Below are 27760 nucleotides of genomic sequence, written 5' to 3' on the forward strand. Positions count from 1 at the left end.
GCACAACTGACACGAGTGCAGGTGGGGAGTGAGGACGCTGCAGCCTTCCTGAGCCTCCCAGGGATCACCCCGCTTGCCGCGTGCAGGAGCTCTCTCCCCGATGCCTACACAACTGTAACCAAGCAAGCCCGCAGTGTGGGAAGCAATCTGTGCCACAGATGGTAAGAATTAAAAAACCCTGTTTATTAGTGTGTCATGCATGGGGATTAGGACGACAATAAGGCAGATTTGCATTTCAGCAGAGTACAGGCATACTTGTGTGCACTAAATATACTTCTGTACGCACGATTTTCTGACTCTGGGGGTCCCAATTCTCCTGTCAATTTACTGTCCTGTGAGGCTTAGGTTGGCACTAGGGGCTCAAGCTGCAGGGCTTTCAGGGATCAGCTCTCCCGGCTTGCAGTGTTTCATATCGGTACCGAGCACTCCACGAGCAGGACACCAGCTCTGTGCCGGGGAAGCAGCACTGCTCGCCAAGAGCAGAGTCAGCAGCGAGGTTCAGTCTGAAGCCTCCTCAAGGCCACTGAACCTGCTCCCTGCTGTCCGCGATGCCCGCAGGGCTGCTCCAGCTCCGACACCCAAGCTTTGCAGAAGCGCCGTGTTCAGGGCTGTTGGTGCCTGGACAAGCATTGGCTTTTTGGAACAAAAGCCACGGTGGAAGAAGGTGAAGAATGGGTTTATTTACAGAAAATAAACCCATTCCGATATCTTTCATCTGGCAAAACTACAGAAGGAAGAGGGTTTTGCCAAATTTCCAGTGTCTAGGTCTATTAATGACTTCCTTGTTTAGTCTTCTTTTGTCCTGGGAGTCTTCACTCCCCTCCAAGGTCCCTGGTACCGTGTCCTCTCAGGTTTTCTGTTCTTCCTCGTATCTTACAATGCCTCACACCACAACAGCTCTCCCTCTGCCTCCAGCAGAGCGAGCGTTGTGTTGGAAGATCACGAGGGGGTTGTATGGGGGGGCCTTATCAAACTGCGAGCCATTCCCCTCAAACCGGTCATTTACAAGTGGGAACAGAGGACAAGACGAACACAGCCACACCAACTCTTGCAAAATATCTGTATTTTAAAATCTGAACCAAGTACAGCTTGCATGTACCGCACGAACCACATGCAGGTGAATGCTATAAAAGATAAAAATATTTATTTAGTATCTAACATGGAAGTGCTTGGATTTATCAAGTATAATTTATAAAATTCTAATAGCATAAGACAGCCGTGATTCAGCAGTGAAGTTTTACACACAGACCTGCACAGATGTCCCTGCCGCACCGCGCCTTCCCCGAGCCCACCCCGCTCCCCACCGCGGGCCCACCCCCGACCCGCTGGGAGCCTTCTCCCAGTTCCTGCCCGGCTGCCGCGCCTCCGATCCCACACAGCGGGCCTCAGAGAGCATCCTTGGGGCCGGAGCCAGGACACTCTCTGGCGGTGGGGTACGAGGAGAAGACCGAGAGCATCCCGCCTGAGCGGGGACCCACCAGCTTTGGTGGCTCAAACATGGTGCAAGCGCGCTCGTGCCCTGCTGGAAAATTTGCTTAAGCTGTTCACATGCACACGTGGAGGCAGACGTGTCCACACACCTTTTAAAATAGTTGAGCCACAGCCTGGGCAAATCTACAGCTGGCTAACGCTTCTGCCTGCACTTCTTCTGGAGATTACTGCCTGGATTTTAAAGCCATGCAGCTCTTGCAAGTGCTCCAGCCGGCCAGCCAAAACTTCCAGCTACGGTTTTTGAACTTGATTCTATTTGCACAAGCAGCCAAGGGATGGCAAAGCACCTCCTTTACATTCTTCAAGTTATTTTATTTATTCTTTATCAGCCAAGAACACAAATGTACATGGTTAAAACTCTTTTACCACACACTGGCAGGAGAAGGCGCAGTGGCCATCCTTGCAGCATTACGCTTCCCTAGCCGAGCAGAACACGTTCACCGCTGTATTTCCCAACAGCTCACGGGTCCTGGAGCAGATACGCATTTCCCAACGTGCAGCCTGAGAATGAAAGCCCCGGCAGCCCTAACTGCCATCCTACAGCTTTATACAGGTGTTGCAAGGTGCGTGGAAGACCACTGGCAATGCTGCGCAGCACCACCAAGTTAGGGCAGCTCAGCACCACCTCTCGCCGTACCCTGATCACTCCCAGACCAGCCATGAGGCGTTTTGAGGGCACTGCCTGTCCCCCAACCCCAGCACCATGGGGACAGCCTCGTCCTGGCCCTACAGGGAGTGAGGTCAGGGCAAGCAGGCTGAAGGTGAGCCTCACCGCTGCGGTAACTCTGCTCTGCTGTACAGCACAAGAATCTCTTCCTGGAAGCTGGTTAACATTAGAGAGAGATGTTAATAATCACTTGACATGCTTTGGGTTGGGTTTTTCTTTCTTCTGCTTTCCTTTTTTTTTTTTTTTTTTTAAATAAAATGGGATTGCAATGGGCAAAACCAGGCCTGCAGGAATGGCTTGGCTATCAGAAGCCGGTGTGAAGACCAACAAGCACATACCTCATCTGGAACACGGGGCTCTGTCACAGGGGTGGTGACACCAGGGATCACTATCGCAGTTATTTGTGGTCGGTGATTCCCCTCAGTCTTCAGAAAGGGGCATTTGGGGTCAGCGCAGAAAGGCACGAATGCTTTTTGATCAAGTTACCCGCCTTGAACAACTTCTCCCTGAAACGGTGATGCTACAATTTACTTTTCAAGGAGGGAAATGTGCTCAAATCAATCCTAACAGCCCATGCAACAGTGGCACGATGACGGTGGCAGTGAAGCCCACTGAGGAGTATGTCACGAATTTATAGGGCACTTCGACCTCCAGCCTCCTCCGGGCTTCCAGGTCGCTGATGGGGAATTTGTAGCAGTAACACAGCGTGCCGAGGACCACGCTCTTCATCAGCTGACGTGTCAGCAGGATAACAAAGAGCCCTGTGAAGAACCTGGCCAGCACGAGCACCACCGTCATACCGGTAATGAGAGGAAACCCCAAATTTTCGCCGCTGTAGGCTGGTGCTGCGTACTGGTGATTTAACCAAAACCCCACAGTAGCTCCAGCTCCGGCTCCTAGAATAGTAGTGGTGTCCGCCCTGGTCGGGCTGTAATAGTCCAGTTTGGGGTAGTTGTAACACAGAAGGAGAGGCACGGCTATGGACAGCAGCGGGCAGAAGGGGCTGGTGAGCAGCAGGTGGTCTATGCTGTCCCACGCAGGGTACAAGAGCACGAGCAGCACAGCTGAGATCAGCGCCCCACCGATCACATCCTGGAAAGAGATCAGGTTCAAAAGCTCGGTGAAAGGCCAAATGGGTTCCCAGACGACTGCAAACACCAACACCCGCACTCATAAGCAGCAGAACTGCCTGACCTCAGCACCTCCAGGTTCACAGATAAGGGGTGAGGGGGGGTTTTGCAAACAGCTATGAGGCAGAAGCGACGAGCACCCTTTGTGCTCCTTCCCACCACCACCTCCTGCTCAGGTGCAGGCTCACACAGCCACAACCCCCCCACCAGCTTCCTGCCATCGCCTCCAAGCCCACAGCAGCCAGGATGCTTCCTTTCCCTTCCCTTCCCTTCCCTTCCCTTCCCAACCCCAGCAGCCCCGTGCTGTCAGCGGCTGGCTCTGTTCCCCTCCAGCTCTCCACCAGGGGAAAGCATCTCTGGCTTCAGTCGCCTTCCCTCTGCACCCAGCAGTTCCCAGCTCGGGCAGTAACACGGCTGCTCCCAGGCTTGGCAGTGGGGTCCCCATTTTTGCCCAGAACAAGAGACTCTTCCTCTCCCCTGCCGTCACGCTTTACAGGCACTCTGTACATCACTTGAACAGCAGAAGCAGATGCCCAAGTGCATCTCACAGACAACGTTACGATCAGCTGCCTCAGCACAAACCTTCCTCTCATAATCCTACAGGTAATTCCATCACAGCCGGATTGTTGCTCGCTTTGCAACAACAGAAGGACGCCGATGAGTGCCACCAGCCCAGCTAGAGCTGGGCACCGGCGGGCAGGAATAGGCCCGTGAGAGAGCTCTTGCCTAAGCCTCCGAAATCTGGCTGGTACTAAAGTGCCTGAGGCAAGCCCGTAGTTAAAACCTGATTTATTAACAGAGGCAAATTGGGTGTTTGGAGAACTTGATTGTTGTCAACAGCCGTGCTGGGAAGGCGGGCGGAAGGCAGCCCCAAACAGCAGCTGTGTGTGAAAGCAGGTGAATAAAGAGCAGAGCAAGCAGCATCACCGTGCTGCCCCAGGTATGGCTCGGGATGCAACAGAGTTTGTATTCTGACCAAGAAATTCACTGCCCATGCTACAGCTAACCCCACACAGCCGTGTCATGTCCTGTTCCCAAGGCTGGGCCCTCCCCAGCAGGTCGTGAGAGCTGAGTACTTCTATGCCTGGTCACAGAGCAACATGAATTATTGATGAGAACTCACTGCTGGTTATGCAGGAATGGGAGGACTTGCTCACAACTGAAATATTTAATGAATTCCTGCTAAGAGCATTACTCAGGTACACCCCAACGTCAGCTGTTCACAGCTACCAGGTAATGAATTCACAGCACGCTTGGTTTTAAGCAGCTCCAAGTGCCATTTTGCACGTTCCTCACACAGATTTCCACCTACGGTTATCTCCTCATCCATTACGTTAGGATAGCCATGGAAATACACAAAGTTATTTACAGATAACTAAAATGTAAAATAATATCAGGTGTCTATATTTCACAAAATAATCCTTCTTCTGATACCAACTTTTAGATGAGGATTTTACACACCAAGACACACTTGGGCCTGGCGCTAGCACACGGCACTGACTCAGAGGAGCTGGGGCTTGTTTCCAGCACAGACATCCCCAAACCCCACCACTGCTGTGCAGGTCGCTTCCCACCCCGCTATCCGTCCACCTTACACTAGAAGGAGGAGTCCTGACATCCCGATGCCTCCTCCCTGTGTGATGAAGGACAGAAATTCAGCAGCTCTTCACCGGCTTTTCTGTCCCAGCTGTAAGTATTTAACCAAACCCACAGGCTCCACCTCCACAGTCACCTCTGCGTTTTGCACCTTCTCCCCAGCTGCCACCCGCATTGTTCTGGCACTGGAGCTTTTGTCACCCTCTGCTTAGGGACCTGATTAAAGCTCCCCAAATGGGTGTGGGAAGGAAATATGTGTATTTATTACTGGTAGAAATATATGTTAAAAAAGTAGCGCTAATTTCTTTGGTGCTAATTTAATTAGAAACCCTTCGCTTCTATTTCTGTGTATGTTGTAACGTGCACATGCATTAGTGCAGTAGCGCATGTATATAACCTATAAATACACACGTATTGGGGTGCATGGTCAAAAATCTCTTACTGGTAGGGGTGTGCAACCAAAAGAGCTCAGAGGGCAGTGGTTTATACTGCTTGCAGTATACAGGCTTGGCCCTCCTCCTTTTGGAGGGCCCTTAGCAGACACAGCTTGAAGCCAGGGTGGGACGTGCCCCACGGCCCCACCAGGCTCCGGATGCACCTCGCTTGTCCCTCAGGTCCAGTATCGCAGGGGACAGGCTTGTGCCAAGGCCAAGCCCCAGCCCAGGGCTGTAGGATGACATTTGGCAGTGCAGGATTAATGGTTCTTCCCCCTGCTCTGTCCAGCAAGGGGGAAGACCAGCAGAGGAAGGATTACCCTGATGTCTTGAGAGGAAAAATTGCTTTTCTGACATCTCCACACTGTGCTTCTCCCTGTGGTGGGGACATGTCCAGTGCTGGCAGAAGCACATTCTTCGTCCCCTCTCCTCCATTTTGATTTTATTTCTCAAGGCCTTACAGCACTATTTTTTATTTTTTTAAGGACTGCAAAAGCACGTGGCCTGGCTGTCTAAAGGCAAGACCCTGCTGTACGCCTCCTGTTAAAACCAAGCTGATGCCGCTGCTTGGAACGGGGAGCACCAAAAAAGCCCCCAGAACATCGACCCAGCACCCCAAACACAGCCGCACTCAAAAATATCACTTTGACTGAATGATCAAGGAGAAAGCAGTTCTGCTCTGTACGCAGCCACTTACTGCCTGAGCTCCCTGGCTTCATTCAGCACCAGTGTGACACGACACTTCCCCTTCCACCCTGAAATGCCTCACTTGTGTTTCATCCCATGAGGATGGCACTGCTAGCGCATGTGAAGTGCCACTGCTTGTTTACCAGCTTTACAATATTTAAAGATAATTTCAGGATGAATGGTGTTATTAAAAGCCCGAGATCCAGCACGGAAAACAAGCAGGGTGAGCATCACAACATAGCCCATCCCCAGGGGAGTGCTCTGGGCAAAATAAAGACATCAGCCTGACCCTGTGCTTTCAGAAAAGGAAAAAACAATTACCTGTGTTTACAGAAACAGCTTTCAGGCTTCTTTTTGGTGATAAAAAGCATCCTTTTGACTTCCCCAGCACCAGGCAGGACTGCTTTCCCATTAGGGAAAGCCGGGCAGGGCGCTGTCTTCACTGCAGCCAGGAGAAACCCAGCAGCGTGGTGCATTCACAAGGTCCCACTGCTGGCCCCAAAGGGCAAAGGGGAGATGAAAGCCTGCCACATTGCTTTGGGGGCTGCTCTCAGATCATATGAACACAATCTGCTGTGGTATTTCTCCTATCTATTTGGGATACTGCGTGCCAAGGAGAACACCATCTCTCTGATGTTCCTACATCGGATGACTCCAACATGCCCTGGCAGCGGTGAGACCAAACTCTGTTTGTCCCATTGAGATGGGGATCAAAAACTGGGCCATGGTTTTAAGAGGGAGAGGAAATACATATATACATTTCCAAAATACAGTTGTCTGGGGGAAAACATAACAAAGACAACCCACCACCACCAACAAACCCCAGTTCTAGTTTCTCCCATTGCTTTTTTTTTCCTCAAAAATAATCTCAGTAAAATCACAGATTGTCTGCTTCAAAGTGCACCCAGATTTTTGCTTCTCCCTTTCCAGGTAACTCCCATTCCCACTTTTCACCTCCTCGGGCCCCATAACTGGAGACACACAAGGAAGCGACGGACCCTGCCTCTCCTCTGCTTCCTGCAAACGGGGAACGCTCTCAGGCAGCAGAAGCAGGTTTTGCAATTAAATTCTCTCTGAACAAGGCAACTGTGTTGCTTCCATTCCCTTTCCAAGGCAGAAGCTCCTGGTAACAGCTGAGGCCACTGGTGCTTTTTCCCTTTCTTCTAATCATCATATTCCTTCTGGTGTGAATACAGCAACACGGACAGCCCTCACCCCACTGAGTGCATCCACAGAGGGCTTTTAGTGGTAACCCCTTTCCGAGTGAAGTGGCTGTGCTCTTTGAGGCCCCCCAGCCCAGCAGCACTGCCAGCAGTGCTGACACAGGCTCGTTTTAGGGCTGGGGCTGCCCCACAGCACGAGCCAGAGCCGCAGCGGAGCGCAAGAGAACCGCCTTGCCCTCAGTGCTCTGGGTCCTTACATGGGAAAATCCAGCTACGCTCCACGTGGATACGTTTTACCTCTTCATTTGCTTTACTAAAACATTACGACTGCTTAATTATACCCTTCGGTATTCACTTCTGGGAGGAGCTCGGTTAAGAAGCCAGGAGGCAGCACCACCAGCAGCGGGTACGGGGTGCTGTTCGGGCCAGCCACACGCTGTCCCTACAGCTGGGGCACGGCCCCGAGCCCCAATCCTCCCTCCAGAAGCACCTGTGGCCGATGCATGGTGCGAGGCTGAGTTCATGCAGCTTGCCCAGCGCTGCCCCAGCTCCCTGCACAGAGAAGCCCCTGGTGAAGGATGCTCGGCCCTCTGAAAGGCAGCATTTCTCACGGTGACACGAAGGAGCTTCCCCCCCCCACCCCCCCCTTAATTTTAAAGCCCTTTTTAATAGTGTCAGAGGCACAAAGGACTTTTTCTTCTTTACCCTAAAAATCCATCTATATTTAGAGGAGTCTTTCATTATCGTGGAACGGCAAGGGAAATATGCCAAGAATTCTCCCTGATTGACTTAAGGTCACTGGTGAAGAAAGGATGGCTCCAGATCAGCTTTAAGATACTGTTTTGATCCAGTAGGCCTGGGCAGGGAGGTCAGGCTATATTTTATAGACAACCATCACACAAAGGGCTCTCTTTCTTACGCTCATCTATTTGCCTTATTATAGCATCACTATTAGTTATAAAAAAACGCACTATTTCTTCACATGCAGCCAACAAGCAGCGCATCTCCAGCTGCCAGAGGAGGCTGCTGGCTGAACAGGGTTCATGCAGCTCCTGGGTTTCCCCGTGGCTGCCTCTGAAGGCACAGCTTACAAACTCCCACAGCGGCACAGGCAAGGCGAGCCCCCCATCCCACAGGGCCAGAGCTGCGCCGTGCACGGGGTGAGGGCAGGGGTTGGGGCAGCGCGGCTCACCAGCACGGTGTGCATCCCCGTGTACAGCCTGCTGAGGCACACCAGCGTGGAGAAGACGAACGCCGCCGTCAGGCCGAGCTCGAAGGGGTACTGCAGAGAGAAGGAGAAGTGCACACGTTAGGACATTACCCACGTCCAAAAAATCAAGCTGGGAAATCAAACAGCCTGCGGCCTCACACACCGGAGCTGTCCAAAGAGATCCTAGCAGGGGCAGGCCTGGGAAATAGGTGGCACCTGCAGGGTTTTGCCCCTCGACATCCACCTGGCGCGAGGCCTTAGCGCTGTGGGCCTCCAGAGGAGAGGGGCAGCGCATCCTGCGGGCGATCCCCGAGGTCTCGCTGCTGCCTCATGGCCCGAGGGGAGCCGAGAGCCACGCTGTCTGCCCAGAGATCGATCGTGCTGCGGCAGCAGGGCCGGGGAAATCGATGGCTGGGCTGGAGCTGCCATCCAGCTGCTAGAGCCGTCAGAGCCGCTCTTCCCTCCAGCGTTTAAGGTTTAATCGGCCCCTTACAAAGCTGCTTTTACATAATTCCCTCTCTGGGCTGGCTGCTAGCATGGGGAGAAGCGTTGAAATAAATCAACATTCTTTCTGTAAAAAATCACATTAGATAAAGAATAAGCTGAACACATCAGCCCTTCACTCCACTCATTCAAATCCCATTTCAGGGCTCCACTGAAAACAAGCCCAATGGGTTCATTTCACTCTCTAAAGGGCAGTTTTCTGGAGGATTAAAAAAATTTAAAAAGTGAGATGCATTCACTTAATGTAACCCGGCCTCCTCCTCCTCCCCAGAGCCCGGCGCCTGGCCAGGCTGGCCGCAGGTGAGTGCAGAAAAGCTCCCACAGCACCGCTGGGCACACCAGCTCCTGCCGAGCCTTCCCTCGGTCGTGCCCCGCTGCAGATGCCGCCCCGGTTCATGCAGTGCTATTTCTGCCTCACTCCTCCAAGCCCCCAGCTTATTTATGCCCACTTTGCTCCCCCTGCAGCCTGGGAGCTGGCCCAGGCCAGTAACTGATGAGGAGGGCAGCTCTGGGAGACAGCGCTGTAATGCACAGGGAGATATTTCCTTCTTAATGGAGGCAATTAAACCATTTAATTATTTTGCAGCAGCTTTGTTTGTTTCACGGCAGTTTCCAACAAGCACAAGGCAGCCTGTGAAGAGCTGCAAGCCCCACTCCCAGCTTATCAACCAAGGAGGAGAAAGCAGTGCTGCCCAGGTCTTTTTGGCAGACCCTGCATACAGTACCAAAGGCAGGGGTGATGGGGTGATGTATCGCACCCCAACAAACAGAGGAGACGTGCTGCTTTTATACCAGGAGGCTCAGCCCCTGCGAGCAGCTCCACGTCTGCGTCTGGAGGGCAGCACAGCCAGCAGGGAGCTGACAGCTGGCAGCACAGCCTCCGAGGAACCCCAGAGGATCTCCCAGCCAGGCCATGAGTCCTCTGGACTGATTATAGGGGGTTATCTTTGAAACATGCTTGAGGAGAACAAGAACCATGCTTAAAGATGATGCAGCCAGGAAGTTATTACTGCTAAAATACAGGAAATGCCTGTTAGTATTCATAAAATGACATCAAAATGACCATCACAGAGCAATGGTTTTCCAGGAAAAAGCTTACAGAAAGATGAAAGGTTGAAGGTTTGGGAAAAAATAATAATTATAGGATCACCCCAAGCAGCCTACAGCAGCAATGCAGTGAAACTGATGCTACTTCTGCAATAAACAGGCTTTTAAATTGTGTTATGCACTATTAGCCTAATACAAGCGATAGTCAGGGCATTTCCAAGGATGCTTCTCCTTGCATCAGACAAGAATAGGTGACATACAGTTCCCTCAGCATCACCAGGAAAGTGACAGCCTCCAAACCGCATCTCTGAGCTGGGTTTGTGCTAAAGCAGGGAGACTGCCACACAGATTATTCTTGTATCCATTATCGGCCAGCTACAGATCCCAGGGAGAAGTGTGCAGCAGTGGAAATGAACATAGCTCCTCTGGAAGTGGCAGCAGCTTGGGATTTGTGGAGTTTTCTGCAGTTTGCTGGAAGGAGACTAGCAGGCTTGGTTTTTGTTGCTGTTTATGTTGTTGTTGTTTGTTTTTGTTTTTTGTTTGTTTGTTTTAACATTTTTTAGCCCTTACCTTGTACTGGTTCATGGTTGCAATGAGAAAGGAGAAGGAGATGGCAGTAGCTGCCATGGCGTGGGTGGAAGGCATCCCGTACTCCGCATCCGTCCGCACCTCCAGCTTCACGACAGGTGGCGAGAGGGGACGAGGCCACTTCAGGATGTCCTTGGAGACCTGCCCTATGTACATCACGATCTGGGGAGAGGAAACGCCACAGGCTGTCAGCCCGCACAGGGAATTTCCACCCTGCCCACCCCAGAACCATGGCTATCTGAGCTTTTCTGCTGCAAAATCCACCGCCCCAAGAGCAGAGCTCATCCTGTGAATTATTAAAGGATTTTCCATTATCCTGGTCAGCGAAGGCAGCAGCTGTTTCCTATGCAGCCCTGTAACCCGATCACAGCTGGGACCATGAGCAGGGCTCACTGACGAGTCACCGCAGCAGCACAGTGCGAGGAGAGCTGGCTCCCGTCCCACACTAGCCAGGTGTAAGTCCCCAACCCGTCCCTTTTAACTCCCGTCCTGCGGCACAGAGGCACCTGAGACGACACCTGCACGGGTGAGTGCTGCGAGATCCCAAAGGGATTTAATGCTGGGAACAGGCTCAAGAGGCAGCACAACAAGGACACGAACAAAAAGGAAGGCATTTGCTTTCTGGTATCCCCACCCCTCCCCGGATAGTACGCCCAGATACGTGCAAAGCAAGCTCTGCAGCTCAAAACTTCTTTTTTAGCACACAGATCAGGGTAATTGACACCTGTCATGAAAGCTGCTGCACGAGACAGCTCACTGCTCTGCTTCTTGCACTTCCAGTAGGAAAGGAGAGCTCTTAAAATACCATCCTTCCCAGGCTGTGCTGTTCCGGCACGTGGCTAGCAGCACGCCCATCCACTGCCATGCTCGCCACCAGCTGCACTGCATCCCTCTCTCCCACCAGCCACTTAAAAAATACTTTCACCTTAAGAGCAGAATGGTGAGATTGAGGGTTCACAAAGCAGACCCAGAGAAAAGAACAGAGTTCCACATTCCTTCATCCTCCCTACAGCAAAGGACACACCGAGGCGAGTCCCTGACACCCAGCCAGCCCGAGCAGCCTCCGCTCATTGCATGACAACCAAATGCCAGGGCTGAAAGCAGAAGCACTCTGCAGCAGAGGATAAAGCTCTGAGGCTACCAGGTGTGATACCACTTCAGAGGCAAGGTTGGACAAGCCAGTTTATCAGCAGTCCTCTCTAATGACTTCCACCTGTAGAAGTATTATTAGCCCCAATACACCAATGTATTACCGAAAGGGAAGTGAGTCACCTTGGAAATGAGGGCTGTACTCGGGCTCCTAATAGCCACAAACGCGCCGGCTGCTGGCAGGGGTACAGGTAAGCAAAAACACCAGGTGTTCTCACAACATGTTTCTTCTGTTCATTGCAGGATAATTCCTGGCCCTTATATATTTTTTAAAAACACGTTGTGCGACCACGTACGGCAGGGAGAGGTGAGACAGCCTCGGCAGGGCAGCGAGGGGAGCCCAGCATGCTCAGGCTGAGCGCTGCTCTCTGCAGTGCCAGACCCTCACCTTCAGCTCCCCCGGGCACAGGGCTTCATGTGCAACGTCCTGCACCGGGGAGCAGAAGCAGCACCCATGGGTGCAGCAGGACATCCCACCAGCTGAGCCGAAGGGTTGCTCCAACAAGCAGCTCCCAGACGTGAGGCAGAGCACAGGATCACTGGGGCTCGCCACACGGAGCCCCACAAGGTGTGGGGACACCACGGGGACAGCCACTGCCTTGCGGGGGTCACACCAGCACGGGCTCACAGCAGGGAGCGTCTGAGCTGTGCTCCAGGCAGCTCTCATCTGCTGAGGACAGAAAGCATCCGTCTCCTTTAAGCGGTGTGCTCTCTTACGCCACACTTCACTAGTTCCTGACCTTATTTCTCTGTCATTCTGGATTTATTCTCCAGCAGCCCCAGGAAAGAAAGCAAGCAGCCTGCAGCAGCTTTTTCCAACATAGCAGATGAGAAAGGCCCTGTAACAAACCCTCTAATCATAAACATTGGAGCACTGGAAAGAAGAAGGAAGATGGAGAGGTGAGCATGGAGACAGGCTGGAGACGAACACAGAGCTAAGCTTCCCCCACAGGACTTGACTTGAATTACTTGTTTGCACAACACCAGACACCCTTGGTGGCCCAGAACACATTCAATATGGGTAGAAATTACCCCAGCCTCAGAACGTCAGTAACTCAGGATCATTTAGGTCACAAAGTCGGGATCAGAGGACTGAGGGGTTTTGCTGCAGCTCCCAGCCTACCCTACAGGAGACAAACCACACACTTACAGTGGCTGTGGACAAAGAGAGGACAGTGGGTCAAGGCTTGGCCCTGCAGCACCCGACCACAAGCATGGGTATGCATTTCCAAACCTAAACACCCTAACAGGCATTATTTGATCTGCTATAGGCCAGGGACAAGAAAAGGAACCTTGAAGCAAGTCATCTCTTTATGCTCTACTGTTCTGTTTGCTTCCTTCCATCACTGACGTTTGTGTCCACCTCCTGTCTCAGGCCGTGGCTCCCAGTGCTGTTCCACAGCTCTGGTACCAGCCGTGTTTCACCCAGCACCAGCCCCAGACTAGAGCGATTTTCTGCTGTGCTGGTGGAAAACCATTTGCAGGCATCTTCAGCGTAAATAATTTTAATTTGCATATTAAAAAGTACCTCTGCTTTTGAATGGGGAAGTTTGTCTGAACCTGGAGACTTTTCCATTACTGAAGCAACAAAGTCAAAACCAAGATGGACGGCGCAGGACGTGATTAACTGCGGATAGCTAGGAGGGGACGCGCAGGAAGCTGGCTGAGACAAGAAGCACTAACACTTGGGGAGAGACTTCTTCTTTGCTGTCCCCTCTCCAGGAGCTGTCCTGCAGCGCCAGAAGCAACACAAACAGGGCTGTCCCCGTGCCATGCTGCCCACCAGGCAAAGTCCTTCCCCGCTGAGGGCAGGACAAGGCTCAGTTGCTGCTGTGGGTCAGCAGCCTCACATTTCACCCCACGAACGCAACCAGCAGCTGCTATAGCAGCACGGCAGCCTCTGGGTCCTTTTCCTGTGACTTCCCTGCTCCCAGTCACACGCGGTCCCTCTCCAGGCACGCATTCCCACCTGAGCCTTTTGGCAGGAGGTGTGGGTGGGGAGCGGGGCACGTCCTCCTCCTGTGCCAGGCCCCAGCCTCCACCCCGGCCTCGGCGCAGGGAGGCTCCCTGGAGCAGTCGGGCTGGTTCCTCCTTTCGCTCTCCTGTACCTGGTCTGCCAAGGGTGCACCAGAACACATCCCTTTTAAACTCACCGTTTTGCAGCTCTCCTGGCCATGCTCTCAATCTGCTAAGGGGATGAAATTTTGGAGGTGCGGGGTCAAATGGCATCGGCAGCTCCTGCCGCGCCAGCCTGACTCGGTACCCACCGGTTTCAGCTCTGAAACAGCAACTCAGTGATCTGGCTCTGGAAACCCTGGATGGACTGCAGAGGTATTTGTCACCTTCCCAGGAAGGAAACTTACAGCTTGAAAGTGATGTCCCTTTTGTTTTCCCTCATACTCACTCTGTGCTGATAGGAGCAACAGAGCACATCAGGAACACCGGGGAGAGGGGGGAAAAAAAATGAGAATGCACTAATAATAAACCGGCATTTGCAGCAGATTAGCCAAGCAGAGGCAAAGACTGCATCCTGGAAGCGCCAGCTCCTTTCCAGGGCTGTCAAGGCAGGCGTGACTTTGATTCAAGGCAGAGGCACTGAGCCAAGCACCCAGCCGGCGCCGCCCGCAGCCCCTGCAGCCTGGGCTGGCAGATGAGGCTGCAGCAGGAAGGTGCCCCTCGAGGAGCTCTGTGCGCCCCCTGAGAGCCACTCAGGGTGAGGACGGGCAGGCTGGGGAGCCCCAGCACCCAGCAGGCTGCGATGTCCCCAGGCCCACGGCCGCAGGCACCCGGCCGCTCGCTTATCACCCCAGCACACCTGCAGCTCCCCACCCGCCCCAAAGTCCATGCGGGGCAGTTCTTTATATTGTACAATCGGTTGTTACTTATATCGTGCAAACTGCAGCTCCGTGGGCTTAAAAGAGGTGTGGGGACACTTCACATTCACGCACTCCGAAGAAAGAAGTACTCAAGTGAGCTTCCACCTTTTAAGCTGAGATGTGGCGAGCTTAAAGCATGCCCGAGAGCTGTTTTATTTGAAGCTGTTTTATTTGAAGCTGCTTTCCACCTCCAGATTTCCTGGCTGAAGCAGGAGCACGAAGCATCAAAGCCACCTTTGTGCAGGTTGAGGAGCATCCCCTTCAAAGGGCTGAGGAAGGGACGTGCAGACGTCGGGATGCCTTCAGCACCAGCCCCGCACCTCGCTCTCAGACACCAGGCAGGTATTTCACTCATCTGCCCATGAAGAAAAAGGCAAAGCCCACAGATGTGCTATGAATCCCTATAAGAAGGGCACCGTGGAAGCATCACACATGGTTTAAGCCCCCAGAACAGCTGGATGTGACCGCAGCCCGTATTTCCCACAGCCACCCCACTGAACCGACACAAGCAGCTGGTTTTGAGGGCCTAGGACTGGAGAATGCAACCAAGGTACCAAGGGCAGCCTCACCTGCTGCTGAGATGCACTTTGCACGATCCTCCTTACTGCCCTCCTGCAGCTATGAGCCTGGCCCTTGTGTTTCAAAGCTTCCAGCTTAGATGTAGCTTATTCACGACTACCTTGCACACATCTGCTCTTGTGACTGTTTTTATTTCAAGCAGCTCCTTCCCTCCCCTGGCGTTCCCAGCCAGCATCCTTCTCTCCCCGACTGCATTTGGTTAGGGGCTCATCTCAGCTTTCAGCCTCTGCTCAGAAAATAGCCTGTTCCCTAGCCATCCCTGGCCCTGCTCCAGCTGGAATTTATCCTTCTTGAATGTGGGTGATTGGCTCTGCAGAAACTATCGCAGATAAGATGTTGTGTAGGCCTTGCAAATAGCATTAATACTTCTAACTTTTAAGGAAAGAATCCCCCTGGTTCAGCCCGGGACCCCAATTCTATCATTTGCACTCCAGCTGCTCCGTGCCATCGGACAGCAGCCTCGGTGTGCCTGCCCCATGCTCAGCACAGACAGCTTTCTTCGCGGCTGCCTTCCCTGCTCTGCTAGCAGCTGTTGTTAGACACTGCTGGGCTACCTTTATTTTTCTCTGTGGCTGTTTGCATCCCATCACCATCTACACAGAAACAGCAGTGTGTTCAGATCCCAATCCTGCCGTAGCACATGTTAGCGAGCTGTCTCGGACCGACCCAGACCCCTCACAGCACCATGAACCCATTCCTGCTCAAAAGCAAGCAAGCCATCCAGCTGAGCTTGCCATAACATTAATGCCAAGTCTACACAATACTTCAAACCCTTTCATACTTAATATAATTAAAATGTTTCTAAAGCTACAAATTGTCCAAAGTCTGTGTATGTGAAACAGCTTCCCCTTTTCAGTATAAAAAGGCAGCCCCACAACTCCCTTGGTAACTGAGAAATAATGTTGATAGGCATAACATCAGACGGTTGTGTACTCTAATTACGCCAGGCTAGATCTGGCCAGTAATCAGGTAGCCTCCTTGCCAGGTAAAGGCAAGGCAAGTCTTCAGAGGCACACAGGCAGCTTGGAGGAGTCACTTTTGAGCAATATGCAAAGCCAGAAGGCAGTGACTACCAATTATCATTCTGTGGCACACTTCCAGAAGCAGTAGGTGTACTCCTGGCCAAAACCCAGCTCTAATTACACAGTGTCCACCTACTTCTGAATTTCATCTGCAAGTTATTTTTCCTGTTCTCTTTATAAAAAATTATTGACTAGGGTTACTGGCACAGAAGAACTGATGCCTTCCATCCAAGACTGGATGCATTTTAAATGTATGACCCAATTCAAGTTGTTTTTATTATTTCTAATCACGTTATTTGGACAAAAGTCAGGATATTATTAACCAGAATTGATTAAGTCAAGGAGAAGCATTGTTGTAATGAAAAAAGCTAAGTATCACATCCAAGTTTTAATCAAGTTTTAATTTCTCAAATCAGTGTAGACTGACAAACAAATCTCCAGGGTCCATCATCTTCTTACCACCATGCTTCTTACCTCCCTTCTTTGGTCTAAAACAATCTTATTTGGGCAAAAATGTAATAAATATCAAGATGGGCAGTGGCAGTGACAGAACAGACGTTCCTGTATAGAATAAAGTGCCTGTTTACCCACTGGTTTTCAGAGCCAGAAGAGAAACCCACTGCATTTAGGAAGGCTGAAGCAATGCTGAAGCCTGCTGATTTGAGAATGCTTCAGTATTTCTGATAGACAACACTGCAAGTAGCACCCCAGGTATGAGGAGGGGAGCAGTAGTCAAAGATATTGCCAGGTCCATGTTCAAGCATTCACCCTAGCAAGACTGAAGACACTGAACCACATAAATAATGTTGGGTTCTTCTGTTTGTTTGAAGAGGTTTTGTTTGTTTGAAAGGTTATTCTTACTCTTAAATACCCTTTTGCTACAGGTACAGAATTAAGTATGTGCTTAAGTGATTTAAATACTTACAGACCAGATGATTATCATCCTTCTGGACACAGAGTGATCGATGTTCCAGTAGGTAAATGGAAGGAAAGTGATATAAAAGATCTCTTCACCCAGAGCAGCTGAAAACTTGAATAAGTAGTAGTAGAAGTAGTTCTTCACAACATATTTCTGTGGACAGCCCTGCAAACAACAGGATTTTAGAAACGTTTAATGAGTTAGAAAACTATATCAAACATCCAAGGAATTTCACTGTAATGGTTCCCAACCCTTAAACTAAATAATTTGTTAGAACAAATGTGAAGAAAAAAATCAATTTTTATACTCAAAGACCATTGTAACAACTCAATTACACTTAGCAGAGATCAGAAATCCATTAGGACTAATTAAGGGCAGCAGTCACATCTACGAAGGTTTTCCAGAGATCAGATCAATCCTTGCTAAAGGCAAATTATCTACATTTAATAAAAGGGCACTGATGCTTTTATTTCCAAGTTTCAACATCTGCAGTTAAAAAGAGCCACTACTGCTTTTGCTAGAAGAGCGTTTTGAGATGAAATAAGTGAAATGGAATCACTGGACTGCTTCTTTTAAAATGTGCCTCATTAAGTCAGACAAATTTACTTCAACAGGCCTGGAAATTTTACTTTTCTCTCTTCTGAGTGGCAGGCAGCCCGCCGGAGCTGGGAAGCCACACGGAGCTGCATGTGGCACAGAGGACACGAGGGTTTGCTGATGATGATATCTAGGACTGGGACATCACCAAGCAGCCTGCTATGTCCTGCTGCAGCATGCAGCCAGGTTGTATGCAAACACCTGTATGCTTCTGGAGAAAAGGGAACGATGTGTATGAAGAGGATTTGGGAGGCAAAAGCTATACACGAGGAGGATTTGGGAGGCAAGAGAGCCAAACTCTCTTCATCTCTCCTAAGAAAAAAAGACATGCATGGGATTTGGCTGGGTAAATAGGGGCTGAAAGAGCATCCTACAGATTAGGGCTGCAAAGGGAACACAAAGGTTTCAGAGACTCCCTAGGTAAAAGAGCTTTGACGTAAACTCCTAAAGCTCAGAGGAAAGCTATCATGCTTGGAGCTGATTGTGAGCCTAATCCACCAGAGAAAAAGCCTCATCCTACATGACAGTGCGAAAGCATAAGAATTGTCTAGGAAGTCTAGACATCCAATTGTGACTCATTTTGAGAGCAATTAGACATTCTAGTCCCTTCATCTGCCTTCAGTACGGAGATGAGGCGAACTGCCTAAAAACCACCAAAGCAGGATGGAAAAAGACTGCATTCATTCACCTACTGCAGGAAAAAAAAATATATTAAATTGATTTTTGCATCAATAAAGAGAAAAGATGAGTCAACACTTCTGAAGTGCTCGGGCTGCGGGAGCGTTCCCCCATGCATTAGTGCTGGAGGTGGCAGCTCAGTTACCGGCACCGATGGAGCTCTCAGCTGAAACGTCTTGAGCCTCACACACCAGTGAGAGAACACCCCCGGTGCAATTAGCTGCGATGCTCCTGCCTGAGATCATTAAACCATCTCTGGTCATATCTGCGGGTCCCCGAAGAACGCTTTCTGCCAGCGCCGTTAATTCCTCCATCAGGCGGCAGTCCCCAGCGCCCCAGGAATTACAGGCTTTAGATAAGAGATGAGCAGACACGTCCCCACGGTAATTCTTTTCTGCTTGAAACCTCATGGGGTGAGGGATAAAACTTCCTAATTACAATAATCTGTTTTGTAGGGGGGAAAAAAAGCAATTGTATAATTATTCAGGTTCTAAAAGAAATTGGAGCTAAAAATACTTGGTGGCAGAAGGCAGGGCCAAATCCTTCCACACTGCTTTTTAGAAGCCTTTCTTCTTCTCTCTTCTCCTCCATCACAAGTCATCTCCCACTTGCTAGTTTGACTTGTTTAAACACTTTTTTTTTTTAATAACACACCAGCAGTTCTGAACGAGGTGCAAGACAAAGCCCACAGCCGTGACAGGTGACGGCAGCAGCCAGAGGACAGGCGCGAAAGGCATCTCGGAATAGCTCCGCTTGCTTTCAGAGTGCGTGGCAATGAAAGTTCACAATCCTCATGATCCTAAAGTCGTAATTATGGAAAGCCCACCAAGCCTGCTCCTCGTGCCTCCAGACAGCAGCCCACAAACCCTCAGCTAACGCTTACTCCCCACGTCCCTTTTTTCCTGACAGAAAGGAATATCGCTGCCTTTTACAGAGCGTGTGAATTTGGGTGAAGGTTTAGCATCTCCCAATGCTCGGAGGTTCTCTCAGCCCACATTTTTACACGACTGAGTTTTAGCAGACGAGTTTGTGCCTCATGGACTGCCGTGACTCGCGGCCTCCCGTAACCTCAGAGCACCCGCAGTGAGTCAGCCCCTCCGTCCGTCCCCATCACTACTCGGTCAGAAGCAGAGAGCTTTTAATGGGCAGTAATTAAGGCTGTAGGGAAAGCCAGAATTTTAAGAACATTTCAGAAGAAAAGTACAACAAGCCGCAGCATTCCCAGACACGGGAGACAGATAATTTCAAACAAATGACCCTTCTCATCTACTTGGAACAATATCAGCTGCTCAAATTATAAGTGATGCGCGTGAATGTGCAAGTCTCCCTGAATGAAGCCCCTGCCCAAAATATTCACACAGGAGCAGCTATTACAGCTCTGCCCAACTTGCCCATCTCCGCACACTGACGGTGGGAAACCCCTCTTCCACCCCTCTTCCCAGTCCTGTAGGATCTCCCATGTAAGAGCTGAATGGGCACTGGCTTTTCTGCCCCATCTCCAGGGACCAGCCCTAGGGCTCAGAGCCTGACCCAGAGACACCATTAACCAGCGTTTTGATACCAGCTCTCAGTTACTTGGGATCTTTCAGGAGATGAGCATGATTAATTAAGGTTCTTGAAGTCTCTACATGACTTCACTTGCAACAGAAACTTGGCAGAAGGTTGGGAATTTCTCCCCCAGAGACCCTACTGAATGCATCATGATTCTTCTCACTTTGGGGATTTTTTACACTATAAAAAGTCACAAAGTCTAGAGAAGCTGCTGAAGACAAGGCACATGAAAAAGGCCCCAGAAAAAAGCCCCTGCTGTATGTGCAGACAGTAGAAACCAGACAGCTTGGTCCTGCAGTGCAGTATGGCACAGAGCATGAATCTGGGGGGTAACACTGGGGGGAAACACAGCACCAGCCTGGAAACTCGCTGCCCCAAGGTGGGATGGTGGCAGGACAAGGGGGCCGTGTCCCCAGGAAGGGGCCCTGCATGGCTGCAGCACCATAAGCTTCTCTCAGGGATGGGATGGAGGGCACAGCACCAGCAATAACATGAGGAACAGAAGCATGGAAACAACTGCAGAGATGTTGGAAAGATAGGAGAGGGGAGAGCAGTGGCACACAGCCTACAAAACGCACATAAGGAGCCCCAAGGCTTGACAAATCTCACCTAGCCAAACTCATGAGTGTGCAGCTCCCTGCTCTGCCCAGGCACTTCTAATTAGGTTGTGATTCCCCCTCTCCAGAATGTGACGCAGCCAGGGTACGAGAGCTGCCCAGGTTTGTGCAGTGTCCTTGTCCTTGGAGAGAGACCTGCGGCTAACTGAAACCTGAGAGGCTACAGGATGGAGAAAAGCCAAGCAGGAGAAAACCCTCTTTAAATGCGACAAAGTTCCCAGAAATGGCTCTTCTGCCCCGTCGGTTAGTGCGCAGATAGGCATCACCCAGCCTGCAGCCGCTGTGCATGTATTTATAGGGGCATGCACTGATGGCATAATTATTAGGGACAGCCTTGAATCATCGTTTATTGAATCATCATTTAATGCAGATGCAAGAGGTGACAGTGGGAGAGCTTCCAGCCAGCCCCGGCGCTTTCAATGCTCTCAGACAAAGCAGCAGTCTGAAAGTCAGGGGGAGTTCTGGTAGCATTTCAGCAGCTTAATTCATCCCAAGCACCAAGAAAAAAAAAAAAAAAAAGTCAAAAAGCCATTATGCAAAGCTCTCAGCAAGGTGTCTTAGCAGCTCCCCAGCCGCTGTCTCTTGCAGCTCTCATCACGCCTTGATCCCACCTTCCCCCTTCATCCCCAAAGGATGGAGGCACACATGTCATCACCAGCATGGCCAGCACAGGCCCAGGACAGAGAAGAGAAGACACCTCAGCTCTTTTATCTTCAGATGCTTTTCCTTTCCGCCCTGATTAGTGCTTGGGAGGCAGGCTTAATTATATATTTCTGTACATCGTTCTGGAAGCAACATAATTAGGCCTCCTTCCTTCACTGAGAGGGCACAAATAGACGTAACAATCTGCTGGGTTGTTTGAATATAGCATGGAATATGGTGAGACTAGAGCTGACAGAGGACTTGCTTAGCAATTAATAGGAAGAACTGATGAAGGAAGAAGAATCATCTTCCTAAAAGAAAGCTTTCTTAATTAAAAAGAAAAAACCTGAAGTCTCTCAGAGACATAAGGCAGTGGCTGCCAACTAGGCAGATCTCTCGTGGAGGACAGTGCCTGCAGCCAGCTGGAGGACACCCACTGCTTCCTGTAAGACATGAGCAGAAGCCCTGTCTGTCTGTCTACCCAGGACAGACAGATTGCACTCACATCACTGACAGCAGGCTCTAACCTGTCCTCGCCGACACCAGCGATGGAGGCTCCGCTGCTTGCTGCAGGCCATCTCATATTTATGATACCCCCTGGATCAAAAGGCATTGCATAGCAGTCAGTTCTCAACCCTACCTTCAACTTGATGATATTGATTTCTGTTCTTGTCCTCCAGCTCCTCCTAACTCCATTTCTCCAGCAGCGGCCCCCACACTCACATTTCCAGCTGGTTCCTCCCACGAGGCTAAGAAACCTCTTCTGAAGAGCCTCCGTACTCACTGCTTTCTGTCCAAAGAGGTTCCTTGTGGCACTCCAACAACTCCAAGCCACTTAACTTCATAAATCCCTTCCTTAGCAGATGCCTGGAGAGCTGACACCCCAATTCCTACCTGCTCCTACACTTGGGATTCCTAGATATCGTTAATAATCATACTCATCCGATCTGCCCCACACAATGATGTCTTGGTGCCACAATTGCATTCCCTTTCTCCTAGGGCAGCACCCTCACGCTTCCTTGTATGCTCTGTGGGACCTTGTCCCTCTTATCACTACTCTAGCTGCCCAGGAACTCCTCAGGCTTCCAGCTCTTCAGCTTCTGGTTTTAACCATTGACAAGTGGCATCAACAGCAGCCTCCTGCCAAGGAAGGTGCACAGCACCAGCACTGCTTATGCATAGCAGCTGCTTATCCACAAGCACCGGGAAGGCTTAGCTCAGCTCCTCCATTCTCTCAGCAAGCCACCAGCCCTGCTGTCCCCACCAGACGTCACACAGGTTGGATGTGAGCTGCTCCAGGAGCCCTGATGGAGGCAGAGGGAGAGCTTCCCAAGGGCTTCAGCATCTTCCTTACTCCAGGAGGACTGGCTTGTGCAAAAAGAGGAAGGAACGGGGCACAAAAGAGGCAGGAGAAGGAAAGACAGAAGGAAAAGGCTGCCCTTCCTCCCTGATTTGCAGTGGGAGAACAGGTTTGTATAATTGCATTTTAATTCTCCAGAATTACACTGCAATTTCATGAGGTACACCACGGAGCCTACGCCTCAAAGTGGTAGAGGAAGATGTTTCAGGGGTTAGATAGCTGCAGTAGTACCTGCAGAGAGAGGAAAGAACCCAAGAAGACAAATTACCGACTGCTCAAGAGGACAGGGATTCCAGCCACAAAGCAGATCAAGAAACTCCTCCACAACTCAGCGGCGTTTTGTACTCCACACGCTGAGTACCAGCAGCAGCAGCTCTGCATGGGAGCTGACACCACCGCCTCCTGCTCGACTCCCTGCCAAGGTGACCCGAGTCAGAGCCATCCCAGCACTGCCACGGCTGCCGGACACCCGGGCTGGAGTGTCTGGGAGAGAAGGGGCAGCCCCACAGCGCTGCTCCCAAAATGAACCCCTTCGTCCCACCCAGCAGCACGATGGACCCAGATGAAAACCGTTTCCACAGCAGAAGTCTATCTGGAGAGGCACGGAGCAGCCAGGCTCCTGGAGGAGCGAGGGGCAGAGCAAGGCCTGGGGTTCACTGGGCAGCCGTGGTGGCAGCCACACAGCCCCCAGCAAGGCGTTTCAACAGCAGCCAGGGCTGCAGAGGCAGCTCCGAGGCCACTTGGGATGAGAGATGTAGATGGGATGCATGCAGCATGGAGCTTAATAAACGCCTCTCCCCATGCCAGCTCACCCCAGCACTGACCCCATGGGGTCACGTCCCTTCTGCTCCCCCGGGAGCTCCTCCTGTAGCACCCGACAGCCTGGTCTTTGCTCTCCTGTGGCACAGCTTCGGTGCCTGACACCAAGTTCTCCTGCGAAGTGAGGCACCTGCACGCCCTCCACATGCACACAGACCCCATCGGGTCTAACTAGCTGCAAAAGGGACAGACACAGGGTGCTGCTGGAGCCGTGGCATCGCTCCGTGGGCACCTGTGCTGCCAGGCTCGAGGAGCTCCGCAGCAGGACGTTGCGCTGCCACTTGCTTCCAAAAAGACAGATGAAATACCTTTTTAATCCAGCAATATATGTTGACTAATGTAGTAGTAAAATGGTAATAAATTAGCAACATAACCCTGCATGAAAGCATTTGTGTACCTCTAAATCTAGACCAGTAGCTGATTACCTTGGAAAAAATAAATTACAGGTGCCAACTACATGGAAGGGATACGGAGCCCCATGAAGCAGGAACCTGAATAGTCTTATTAAAAAAAAAAATTAAATGTTTCTCTTGCTTTAGACAACACCGTCCAGACATTTAAGGCCTCAGATGTACTTGCCTGCAAGGCCATAGCAGGCAATAGTCCCCTTCCACTGCCCAGATGACCTGTAAGTGCTTCCCATACAACACGCACGGGAGGTAATGTAAGAACTGGCTGTCCAAAGGAATTTTCCAGGAGAAGAGATTTCCTCTGGCCCCTTGCCCATGGAGCCTGCCCCAGACTCCAGAGATACAGAGCAGGAAAATGACAAGAGATGAACTCCTACTCTTCTGCTTGATAGCCGAACTAATGGCCTGAGACATTCAGCAGAATTATAAAGCAGCAAGTGGCTTGCCTCCAAGCAGGGGAATTAATCCCAGGATCCTGACAGCTCCTCATTACGAGGTCCAGCAGCCTCCAAAGGGATGACTCAGGCTGTGCTGAGTCACGAAGTGCCCGGTCCCAGCACCACCACAGCCCCTCCTGTACCCCCACACCAGCAGCAGCAGCCCTAACGGCACCATACAGCTACACATGATCCCTACTGCCATCAGCGAGTGAAGTTTCACAAATGTTTATTAGCACTGGGTGCTTCTAGAGCAAGATCTGCCAGGTCACTGAGTGCTGGTCACAGATGGCACGTGCCAGGCTTCGACACAGCCCTCCAGCCATTCCGTCTGGGACGGGGCTGTATGCCAGCGCCAAAAGGGAGTCACAGTCATCTCCTGAAAGCCTCTTGCACTTACAGACAAACATCCCTCAGTGGGAGATGAACCTCAGTGGTTCCAGAGGAACCTTCAAACAAATCTCAGATGCAAAATCTGTTGCAAAGGAACACTGCAGAGAGACCCCAAAGCTCCGGGACAAGTCTGCGTCAGGCTGCCAGGCACCCTGCCTGCGTGCTGCCAGCAAGTACCCACACCTCCAGATGGAAGCGTGTTTTTATCCACCTTTTCCATTGCCCTTACCCTCGCCTCCCTGCCATCAGTCCCCGCGCACGAGGCAGAGCCGTGCGATCGGTAACGGCGAGCAGGCAGCCTGCAAACACCACACCGCCCGGAGCAGTTCTGGCAGTTAAGGTATAACTGCAGAGTAAATATGAACTGTGCTCCTTCACAGTCTGAAAGAGAGATTGCAGGAGATGATAAAGCATCTCGGAAAAGGAAATGGGGAGAAGAAATGAGTAAATCGCTACAGAAAACTTGAAATAAGATTTCCCCCCCCCCCCCTTTTATCCCCCCTCTGTTGCCTTTAATTCAGGATATCAGCTTCAGGACGGAGCTTCCATCAGGAGCCTACAGATAAGCAGCACTCTGCTTTTCAAATACACAAAGCATTTTTTTAGTTATTCACTGAAAGACTGAAGAAGCCTTTGGAAAGTTAGTACTTGTTTATATACAACTTACAAGTATATAAACTTAAAGCATCAACAAAAAAAATCAGGACAAATAACTTCCAACCAGTTTCCGATGTAGACTCCCTGTAAATCAGACTAATGGTAGAAAGGAGTGCAGAAGTCCTAGCTAGAGACACTGTAACTATAAGAAGTTAATGTCTTGTCTTCTGTAATGATAAAACCCATCAGTACCGTCAATTAAAGCCCTTGGGTTCAATACTAAGCCTGAGCCAGGGCATAAATAGCACATTGCATTAGCAACACCATGAATTATCCTCAGATATCAGTGTTTTCACTTGAAGGTTGTTTTTCAAAAAAAAAAAAAAAAAAAAAAAAAAGGGTGGGGGGGAAGGAGGTTCTAACTGATCTGGCAGGGAACACAGAGCATGGACTAAGCAGCAGATCCAATGCTTAAGAAACACTTTACATCCAGGTATGTCACTCCTTGCCTCGCCATCCCACAGCAGCTCCTGGGGTGGATGGGGCTGAGGGATGAATCCCAGGAGCACAGCCAACCACGGTGCTGCTGAGAGCAGCCACGAGGCCTTAGAGAACACATCAGCTGCAGGTGATACCTGGCAGAAGGCACTGCTACACCATGAGCAGCACCACCAGCAACAAGCATGTGGGTAATTAAAGGTCTCTCCCCCAAGTCCCATCTCACTGCCCTCCCTCGGTGTCCCCCATGAGCATCCAACCCTGCCAGGCATCTCCATCCCCTCCCAAACCAGCACCAGCTGCACCCTCAGCACCCCTACCCCCATCCAGCCCACCTCGGACAGGGAGCACAAGAGAAAAAGTGGGTGCCAGGGGGATGGTGCTGCTGCAGCCCCAGCAGCTGGCCAGCAGCCTCACTCCAGCACACAATTACATGCTCTACAGATATGACCAACCTCCTGGTCGCACAACAGCTCACACAGGAGAACCTGAGAGCTTCCAGACTACTGTATCATTGCAAGAAAGACAAAGTAGTATGGAAGTTGTTACACCAGGGAAGCCATCTGTCCCACTAACACAGCCTTTGGGGTCCCCGGGCTTCAGGAAGGGATGGCCCCAGCTGAGCACTGAGCCACCAGGGTCACCGGGGGTGAGCCACAAGGGCGGTGCTCTGGCACCTTGCTGCAAACGCCCACAGCAAAGAGCAAGAAAACATCACTGATCATAAAAGCTTATAGCTGAGGACTTTGCTACTCGTAGCAGGCTCCTAAACCTGTGTTTGTGTTTTTTTTCCAGATGCATCAAGGCCACCCCAGGCCATTTAGCAACAGAGAATGGAGGACGTTTGTTTGGTGTAAGGAAAAGCCACACTCAACTTTGCTTTCTGCACCAGGATGGAAATCCCGAACCCCCCTGCTGGGGCTGCCAGGGCCCATTCCCGGGGGTGCATTAGGCCCTCCTCACAGAAGCGGGCTCCGCAAGAGCCAGGAGCCTTCCTTAACAGCTCTAACGCCGCCCTGAAACACTTGTCAAGCTGTTACTTCCCTCTCCATTTCCTTGAGATCTAAATTCAATGCGTTCCAGGACCGGGCAGTGAGTTTTTCAGGTGGAAAAAGGCCCTCCCGCTCCCACGGCGCGGTGCCGTGCCCAGGCAGGACGCATTCGCCCTTCCAGCGAGGCGCTTTGGGCTTTCCTTATTGCCGCGGCAGCCGCAGCGATCGCTCCAGGTGAAGCGACCGTCCCTGCCGGCGGAGCATTACCCCGGGGAGGGCTTCGGTGCCTACGCCGCTCCATCAACCACGCTGAGGAGGCAGCGGGCAGGGCCGGCCGAGGGCTCCCCACGGCTCGGGGCGAGCCCGCACCCACCGGCAGGCACCGTGCGGGGACCGCAGCATCGCGCACCCCCGGCCGGGCTCCCCCATCCCCCGGCCGCCCCCGGTCCTGCTGAGTCACGGCCCCCCCTCACACTTCCCTTTCCCCTTCCCCTTTCCCCGCACTCACCCGTGAGCCGCGGCCGCCCCGCACCCCGTTGTGCGGCCGGCAGCCGGCGCTGCCCCCCCGGCGGCGCGGCGGCCCCGCGGCGGCCCCATTGCAGGCGGCGAGGAGCGGGGACTCCTCGGCGGGGTCTCCGCCGCCTCCTCCTCCTCCTCCTGCGCCCGCATCGCCGGCGGGGAAGAGCCCGCAGCAGCGCTGGAAGCGCGCCACGGGCTGGGAGCCACGCAGGGCCCGCAGCAGGCGGCCCATGCTGCGCCCGCCGCCGCGCCGCAGGTGCCCGGCCACGCCCTACTAAGCCACGCCCACACAGGTGCGCCCGGCCACGCCCCGATAAGCCACGCCCTCCTCCGGACACGCCCCGGTAGCCCACGCCCCTCTGGGGCCACGCCCCGGCGGGTGGCTCCGCCCCTCCGTGCGCCAGGCCACGCCCACTGGGTGCATGGGGGCTTGGCGCTCAGGGCATAAAATGGCCGCCTGGCGGTGTGGGATGGGTGCACACAGAGTTTGGGGGAATAGATACACCTGTGTATAGACGTATAGAGAGATAGAGATAGATAGATATTTATATAGAGATAGATAGATATAGATATAAATAGGCATGTCTG

The 27760-nt window shown here is 51.7% G+C and overlaps 1 protein-coding gene across 2 annotated transcripts; it reads right to left on the minus strand.

Moving 5' to 3' along the window:
• Positions 1-1046: 1046 nt before the first annotated feature.
• On the minus strand, positions 1047-27404 carry SGPP2 (sphingosine-1-phosphate phosphatase 2; the record flags this gene model as incomplete). Of its 2 annotated transcripts, XM_084528847.1 has the most annotated exons (5): positions 1047-3250; positions 8361-8450; positions 10500-10679; positions 17069-17227; positions 27162-27404. In XM_084528847.1, the coding sequence occupies 5 exons, from the start codon at positions 27402-27404 to the stop codon at positions 2711-2713; spliced, it is 1212 nt and encodes a 403-aa protein (XP_084384973.1). In that variant the 3' UTR covers positions 1047-2710. The 2 variants fall into 2 exon arrangements, with proteins under 2 accessions (XP_084384973.1, XP_084384974.1); XM_084528848.1 differs by lacking the exons at positions 17069-17227; positions 27162-27404 and adding an exon at positions 13820-13938.
• Positions 27405-27760: the final 356 nt, after the last annotated feature.

This window comes from Aythya ferina (assembly GCF_964211825.1).
Source record: "Aythya ferina genome assembly, chromosome: 9".
Lineage (NCBI taxonomy): Eukaryota > Metazoa > Chordata > Aves > Anseriformes > Anatidae > Aythya > Aythya ferina.